The sequence below is a fragment of the Suricata suricatta genome, chromosome 6, assembly GCF_006229205.1.
Source record: "Suricata suricatta isolate VVHF042 chromosome 6, meerkat_22Aug2017_6uvM2_HiC, whole genome shotgun sequence".
Lineage (NCBI taxonomy): Eukaryota > Metazoa > Chordata > Mammalia > Carnivora > Herpestidae > Suricata > Suricata suricatta.
Window position 1 is genome coordinate 2386590 of NC_043705.1, and position 9317 is coordinate 2395906.

Sequence of the window (9317 nt, forward strand, 5' to 3'; positions counted from 1 at the left end):
TAACATTACTACCTCCCCTGAGTCCCTGAACATGAAACGATATGAAGCTTTAGGAAGAGTAGTCATCTTTGTCAGTGAAATACCACAAATCAAATACACACATTTCCGTTGCAATGAAATATATTGGGAAGTTATGAGAGATAATAAAATAAAACAAAGTCTATAGCTTTAGAAAATTCTGCAACATTGCAAAGAAAATTCCCGGAAGATTAGAAATAGAAATACAATACAACAATGTTAAAATATTTAAAATATTATATGAAATATTATTGGTGAAAATAATAAAATTTCATACGAAATCCCCCCCAAATGATAACAGCAATTTACCTTGTAATTGAAGATACAATGATACAATGAATAAATGGGTATAGGAAACACGAAGTGACTTCCACTGTCTTTTACAATGTCCACAGATTACCAGAAAATTGAAAGGTTCATTAAAATGACATTTATTAAATGTATATGTAAAAGCAAATTCAGCTTTCCTGATGGATTGAAATTGATTTATTAGAGAACTTAACTGGGAAAAAAAAGTCTGAAGAAACATCAACTCTAGAGTTCTGAAATTTACTTTTCGAAGTAATGTATCCAATGTTCAGTCAACTGATGTCACTGCCTATAAAAACTCCAAACACCTCCAGTAACATAAGCATAATGACTCTTCTCAAATTAAAAATCATCAAAAATTAATTGCAACCTTGCATTTGCCACCAGTGACTAACAACACATTCAATTGTATGGATGGAAAAATGAAGTTCCTAAAAGCATAATTTTTGATAAAATTAATCTGGAAAAAAAAATGAGGCAAAAATTATTTCCATGATGAAAACACAGATCAATGTATTACTGTTTATTATATTTAAAATAGACACAAAATACTGTTTGTCATATGTATTGGACTTTATAGATAAGAAGTTAATTTTGGAGAAAAAATCTTTGTATTTTACATAAAGGATGGCACCATTTCTTGTTTTATAAACAAGAAGCCCCAGGGGGACCTGGGTGGCTCAGGTGATTAAGCATCCTGCTTTGGCTCAGGACATGATATCTAGGTTCATGGGTTGAGCCCTGCTCTGGGCTCTGTGTTGACAGCTAACTGAGAACCAGGAGCCTGCTTCAGATTCTGTATCTCCCTCTCTCTCTGACCCTCCCATGCTTGCTCGCTCTCTCTCTCTTTCTCTCTCTCTCTCTCTCTCTCTCTCTCTCTCTCTCTCAAAAATAAATAAAACTTAAAAACAACAAGAGGTTTCATATTTCAATTTTGCACTGTGCCCCATAAATCATGCAGGGTGTGACCTACCTCCTCTCTGCCAAACCTGGGAAAGTAATGAGCATTTATTCACTTCTGATGAACTTTGTTTGCAATTTACTTGAGCAGAAAGTCCACTTGAGCTGAGTGTTTTTATTAGATTAATAGTGGGACCTGTTTAGAAAAGTGATGATTAATATATAGAGTTGGTGTATAGAAGTTGACATTTCCCCAACCTATTTCAGTAAAACTTTGAAATGTAGTGAATGGAAAAGAAAATATATGAGACACCTGATCTAATATAAAGAGAGCAGTGGCTACTGAGTGTGTGATAAATGTGTGTGTGGGTGCTGATGGAAATATCCTTGAAATTCCTGATTCCTAACAGCTGTACTCAACTCGTGATTCATTCAGGTTGCAACTAACCTCCAGATTTCTTTATCTCTTAAGGCACATCCAAGTCCTTATACTTGATCTTGCCATATACCTGAGATGAAATCCCTTTCCTAGGATTCACTTCCATAAAAGGAACATAAACTTGTAGTTTATTCAAAATGGTTTAGGTCTTAGAATCCCTGTTGAAGCCTCATCTAAATCTTTCTAAACCTGAAATAGCCTACAGTGAATAAAATTATTAACACACAGGTAAGTTATCAGTCTACAATGAAAAGAAAAAGAAGTTTTCTGACTTATTAGGTGTAGACATTCAAGAATCATTTATTTTTCTGAAATACATAAATATTTTAGAAAATAAATTTAAAATAGTAGAACCTTAATCTGAATAAGAACTTCAGTTAAACAGTTTCCATTTTCATTTCCAGGTGAAAAGGAACCATTTTTATTGAGAATATATTAGCAAAAAATGAGTGCATTTGAAATTCGTGAGGAAAAGTACCACAAATAATTAAAGAGAAGGCTTATAATTACATACATATTTGAGAGACAATTTTGTCCTTCAGAAGTCAGACATGTGTGATTATCTTGTGATCCTAGTCATTGAGCTCCAATAATAAAATAATATTTATAATTACTGTACACAGACTTATACCTACATCTTGGGTACACATGCAAAAAGCTTTGTCTACATTTTCAAAGAACAGATTATCTGAACCATTCTTCTCAGTGCCCCTATCACTTCCTTGTTTCTAAGGCTATAAATAATGGGATTGAGCATTGGGGTCAGGATGGTGTAGAAAACAGCCAGAATCTTGTCCTCTGTTGGAGATCTCAGAGATCTTGGGCGTAGATAAGTGTAAGCAAAGGGTGCATAGTATAAAGTCACCACAGTGAGGTGGGTGCTGCAGGTCGAATAAGCCTTCTTCCTCCCTTCTGTTGAGTGCATGCGGCAGATGGCAAGGAGAACTCGGCCATAGGAACATGCAATGCCAATGAAAGGAAACACAAGGAGGAGGGTGGTGCTCACAAACACTGTGTACTCATAGACCCAAGTGTCCATGCAGGCCAGAGTCAGCATGGCCGGGACATCACAGAAGAAGTGGTTGATGGACCTGGATCGACAATAAGGGATATGGAAGGCATACACAGTGTGGGCACAGGAGTTGATGGAGCCCATTACCCAAGATCCTGTTATCATCAACACACACACATTTTTGCTCATACGAATGGGATAGTGAAGAGGAAAGCAAATAGCCACATAGCGATCATAGGCCATAGAGGCCAACAGTAATCCTTCTGCACCTGCTAAAGCCATGAAGAAGAAACTCTGAGCACCACACCCAATGAGGGAGATAGACTTGTTTCCAGACACAAAATTGGAAGCCATCTTGGGGACAATAGTGGACATGTAATTTAGGTCAATGAGAGAGAGCTGACTAAGTAAGAAATACATGGGTGTGTGGAGATGGGTGTCTAGGAAGATGAGTAGAATCATGGACAAGTTGCCAAACAGAGCCATTAGAAAAATGTGAACAATAAGAATAAAAAGGAACAGGCCAGTTCTTGTTGGTGGAAACAATCCCAATAAAATGAAATCCGTTGATGTTTGAGTATAATTTTCCATGTTCCTTGATGTAATTTTCCTGAAGGCAGATAGAAAAGTAAGGCAATTACAGAACGAGAAGCTTTTTTTAGTTGTGTAGTATTTAAAATCTTCCAATTCTTAAGTAAATAATTGAACGATTCTATCTTGGAAAAAAAAACGAACAAATTATTTTTTGACCTAGGACTAAAATTTTAAGATGCAAGCATTAGTAGCCTAACCTTTTTCTAAGAATCTTTAATGCTATCATAGAAACATATATTCATTAATAATTGATTAGGATCCACAAGTATTGCGAAAATCAAATGTTTATTCAATATACCTGCACATAAAATCAATGTAAATGCATACATTGTATAGTTATTTTATGAAAAATATTTATGATTCACAGAGGATCATTTTTCTTTTATATCTAAGACTTATATCTATATCTGTAGCGACCTGCATACATTGTATAGTTATTTTATGAAAAATATTTATGATTCACAGAGGATCATTTTTCTTTTATATCTAAGACTTATATCTGTATCTGTAGCGACCTATCAGCTTATGTTGAGGTACAACATCCTTTTCTTTAGTCCTCTTTGCACCGTATTATCAAATCAAACATCCTTGAAGTCCAGTAACACATTTTAGTTCATATATTCTGAAATCTTGAATGAATACTTGATGACAAGTCCATTTATCCAAAATGATTCTCTTCTTCCTCCATCACCAGTTTCTGAATGTATGGTTAAAGTAGACCCTTCCAGTAAATATCTGTATACCATATTCATAGTAGGCCCATAAATATGCTAGTTTCATAATAACCATATTTTATAAACATTTCTTATATGTTGTATCAATGAGTATCAAAACTATTATCAATCACATTCCAGCATATGCTATAGTGAAGAGCAGGCTCATGTAGTATTCGTCACAAACCATAGCATTAGTTCATAAACAATAACAGCAGTAAGCTTTATTATCAATTTTACTAGAATTACCATATGATACAACAATTCCCTTTCTGAGTGTATGTTAAAGAGAAATGAAATCAGAGTCCAGGATAGAGATTTGCATACCCATGGATATAGCAGTGTTATTCAGAATAACGAAAAAGTAGAAGCAACAAATGTGTCCCCTGAGTATAAATAATGGATAAACAAAATATGGGATCCTTCTTAAAAGGAAGAAAATGCTGCTATATGCTACAACAGAAAGTTTCCAGATTTTATGCTATATAAAATATAACAATAATATGAAGCCATATGCATCACTTAACATACAAGATACCCAGAGTAATCAAACTGATAGTGATGAAAGTGGAAAGGGGATTAAGAGTGGCTGAGAAGAAGGAAAAATGAGGGAGTTAAGTTTAATGGGTATAGAGTGACACTGGGAACAATATAACATTCCAGGATAATGATGGTAATGGTAATTCAATAATATGAATTTAGTTAATGTCATTGGATTATACACTTAAAAGAAGGTGGTAAATTATATATATAATATATATATTATATATATATTATATATATATATATGTAGTTACACCAATTAAAAAATTCAGAAATAGAATATAAGTGTGCCTGAAATTATTCCATGTTTGGAACCTACAGCAGGGATCTGAATATACGCAGTGCAATTGAACTTTGAATAATGTGTGGCCTCAGAAAAATTGAAAATGAAAAAGTGGAAGAGCAAATTTTTCCATAAATGCCATTTGGAATCAATGTATCACATATTATACCATTTTCCATAGGATACCATTTATGTTAGTAGTTTAATTATCGACAAGAAAAATATATTTCAAATTACCAATAAAATTATGATCTCGCTTACCACATGCATTTTATATAAAACTGTGATGAATTTACAATCAGGTAATTAGTATTAGTCCACTGAAAAGGTGTAAATAATCAGCACAGAATACAAATAATTAATGTCACATCATATCATGTATTTGATGCCATGTCTCACAACAGGCAGATGAACAACATTATTGTTTAGGGATGAGCAATTTTGATTACCCATGGAGCACTCTTCTAATATCCTGTCATGGGGCATCATTTAAAGGACTCCTGAATCTGACAGTGAAACGTATTCAACTGCTGAACATCAGCCTCAAAAATTAAAAGGTCTCAAGTAAAGAGAACAATCTTTCTTAGGTAAAAAATAAATCCAGTAACTTATTTTTATTCCCTTCGTGCTGCTTTTATCCATTGGAAATACAATAAATAGTCTATATTTAGCTTATTTACAAGAAATTCTCCATCTCTTTGACTCTTAAAATATTCCAAAAACCTACAATCTAGGCATCAGCATTTGCAATAAGTATACACAGGAAGAAAAAGACAGAAACCATTCTGATGATGGTTCCATTGTGAACGGAAGCAACAAGCTTAGAATGTTGATCAGGTCCCACAGGAAAGAGAAGATAATAACGTGAAGATAAGTTGGTAACTGGAATGTGTCTGAGTATGTTCCAAAATTAATTGTATTTGATCCTGACCTTGGATGTATCTCTTGAACTTGATGTCATTCTGATATTTTATACATGACAAAATTGAGATGCAAAGATTCAAAGTGACTTTAACTAAATACGTACACTTGAATAATTGGATTCCCTATCTCTTATCAATGTATGTATGTATGTATGTATGTATGCATGCATCTATCTATCAATCAGTGTCTATATGTCTATTTATCCATCCATCATCTACATATATAAATGCATCCCCCCATATTATCTCTCAAATATTAAATATTTTGATGCAATGAATGTTAAATAAGGGTGGGTCAATTATTATCCACCAGCATTCATACAAACACACTCACAGAAAAAGGAAGAATATGTTAATGTTGTTAAATTAGGAATTCCATATAGGTGGTAGAAGTAAATAATGCATGTGAAAACTCCTTTGAAACATGAATAAAATTGTTTTAGCAATAACTGTTCACTTACTTGACCATATCCTTCCTTGTCCTCAGATACACTGGCTTGGCTGCACTATGACCACACACATTATCTTATAAACATGTTCTCTAAAACCTCTAAATAAAATTCAGTCCCTGTCTCCGTTACCAATGCAGAAGTGTCCTTCCCTAAAGATTTTGTAATCATGGCACAACCATCTTATCTCCTTTGTAATTTATTGTATATGTCCATGCTCCACATAATGAGTGAAATCTTCCCAATGCTCTACAAAATGAAGTACCTATTACCATCTCTTGATGTCAATATGCATCAATATTACTGCAGACCTGTTTTCTTATGTTTATATTTGGAGTTGAAAAGTAAATACTGGAAAAGCCTCAGGTGACTGATTCATACATTTATAGAAAATACGCTTTTTAAAACCATCTCTCATTATTAAAAGATAATCAAAATCACAGAGGTAGATTGTGAGTTATTCAAATCTGCACAGTGACCTAGTGATGGAGTTGAGTAATAGGAAGAGTGCCCTCCAGAAATTAAATATTATTGCATTTCCCCTGAACACATATCTTTATGCTCTATAATCTCTTCACTTCTGATCAAAACTATTCTCGAAGAAAACTCCTTTTTATCACACAATAAGGCTGATCATTTAAAGAGAAACAGGAAGGGTATGGGTTTGACTAAGAAAGCTCCGTAATTTGGCATTGCTGGAAGTTATAAGAAATCATATTAAATTCTTAAGAGCCTATAAAGCAGAAGACACTCTCCACCAAGCTTCACAGAAATGTGAATTACTTTCTCTTTTCTCAAGATTGCTGTAATACCCTTAAATGTTGTATCTTCCCCAAAGTGACCTTTCTTATTCTTCTGGAGGTTAAAAGACCAGTAAACCAAGTTAACAGTTCAGATTTCCCAGGATGGCTTTGAATGAACCCTCTATGTAAAGTCGATCTTAGTTCCTAAAACTTGGCTGATCATTCCTCACTGTCCATGTCTATAACAGGAATTACGTTTAAAAAGAGTTATTTTGCATGGTCATCAGTTGTAGAATTTTAAGCATTGTAAAATGGCTTTGATAGAATCAGAATCAGATGACCCAGAAGAGGGTCGTCTGGGATCTAGATCAGGGCAATTCTCCACAGTATCTTCTTTTGGAATTCTGCAAGAGATTTCACTTCCTATCAAGTGATTCCACAACAGATTTTACTAAAAGGACAAAGAGTATATCGTATGCAACACTTCAGTGAAGAGGGAATTTTAATGATAGTGTTTCATATTCAAGCAATGTGCATCTTCATTTTTAAGGAGAACTCTACATTTTCAGAATACAAAGCAATCTGGAATACACAATGAATGTTTGTGTAGGGGCATTCTTGTGTGATTCTATCCATACAATTCCTTAAGATTCCACAAAGGTGATTCAGTATTACTAGAAAAATAGGTAATTCGGTAGGCATATAACACATTGATTCGGAGAACTATCTTTCAAATTTTGTTTTGCAGTGAGAATTGGTTTATTTTGATTCATTCTACATGTGCCCTGGAGAGAGTTTGGTTTAAAGTTAGACATAATTGTAGCACGCCTACTTACAGGAAATGTGATAGTAGAATATATAATTTAAATATTAGAGATACATTTTGCATAGAAGTGATATAAAGATACAGGGTATTGCAAGTTATCTATGAGATGAAAAATAAGAAAACCATAGTGCTTATTTGACTATAGGTTATCACTGAGGAGTACGTGTAAACTTTGGCATTTTTATCATTATCATTGTCATCACAATTACTTATTTTGACTTCACTTTTCTTTTTTCTTGTTTAAATTTTATTCATATTTATTTATTTTTGAAAGAGAGAGAGACAGAACATGAGCAGGGCAGGGGCAGACAGAGAGGGAGACAGAATCTAAAGCAGCTTCCAGGCTCTAAGCTGTCAGCATAGAGCCTGATTCTGGGCTGAAATTCACGGATTGCTAGATCATGACCTGAGCTGAAGTTGCAGGCTTAGGCAACTGAGCCACGCAGATTCCCCCACTTCACTTTCATCCACTATGATTGCATAACAAATTATCAAATTGTTTCCTTATGTTATTATCCTCATTGGATCTTCACACAAAACCTCCAAGGTTTTTAACACAGATACCCACACCCCCAACTGGAAACTAATTAATGTGCACAATGAGTAAAATATAAATAAATGAGAAAGTTAAAAGCATAAACACCTGAATTTCACAAAGTTTGTGTTTAAAAAAATGGATCACCATAAATAAACAAATGAGTACTTGGAGAATTTCCCAAAGTTGTTCTTTAAAGCTAATACACACAGACACACAAACAGACACACACACACATTAGACATTTAAAAAATTTTTAATGTTTATTTTTGAGAGAGAGAGAGAGAAACAGAGGGAAAGAGAGTAAGCAGGGAGGAGCAGAGAGAGAGGAAGACACAGAATCCAAAGCAGGTTCCAGGCTCTGAGCAGTCAGCACAGAGCCCGACATGGGGCTCGAACCCACGAACCATGAAATCATGCCCTGAGCCCAAGTCGGACGCTTAATCGACTGAGCCACCCAGGTGCCCTTTTTGTATGTTGTTTTAAAGCTTTGTTGATGGGTTGCAATCTTCCCCATTTTCATAAGATGCATCCTAAACAGTGTATAAAATGAATCTTCCATTGTTTAAAGAATCTTGTTTGTCCTTCAACTTTTCTCTGTAAATCTCTTGGTTCAATTATTACCAAAAAGTTATTACATTTGAAGTACCATTTTAATTTATAAAAAAACATTTATTATATATTTTATAATAGGCTATCCTAATTATCATCTCTTATATCCCAGAATATGGTATAGTTAATAGTATATGGTATACTATATGGTATAGTTTATGGTGTAGTAGACTCATAGTATTCCTCCTAAATCCAGAGTTCATAGTCAACCCTAGCTTCTATTATCAATTTTACTGTGCTTCAATATCATTTCACAATCATTATAATCAGATGAATTCTCAGAATTGTATAATGATACCTTCAAATTTAAAAAGAATGTCTTGTCTGAAAGTAATGAGTGAGTTTCAAGCAATTTGTTAATTGTTTTGTCTATATACTCTAATGTAGATTATTTATATCTTGTTTAAACCTACTTCAG

At 34.0% G+C, this 9317-nt stretch overlaps 1 protein-coding gene across 1 annotated transcript; it reads right to left on the reverse strand.

Annotated features, from left to right (window-relative positions):
- Positions 1 to 2330: 2330 nt before the first annotated feature.
- Positions 2331 to 3269, reverse strand: LOC115294376 (olfactory receptor 2L3). The gene has a single exon (XM_029942224.1). The coding sequence runs from the start codon at positions 3267 to 3269 to the stop codon at positions 2331 to 2333; it is 939 nt and encodes a 312-aa protein (XP_029798084.1).
- Between the last annotated feature and the right edge of the window lie 6048 nt (positions 3270 to 9317).

Bases quoted from the DNA above. Each gene is read 5' to 3' on its own strand.
- LOC115294376 (XM_029942224.1), bottom strand. From the start codon at position 3,269: ATGGAAAATTATACTCAAACATCAACGGATTTCATTTTATTGGGATTG.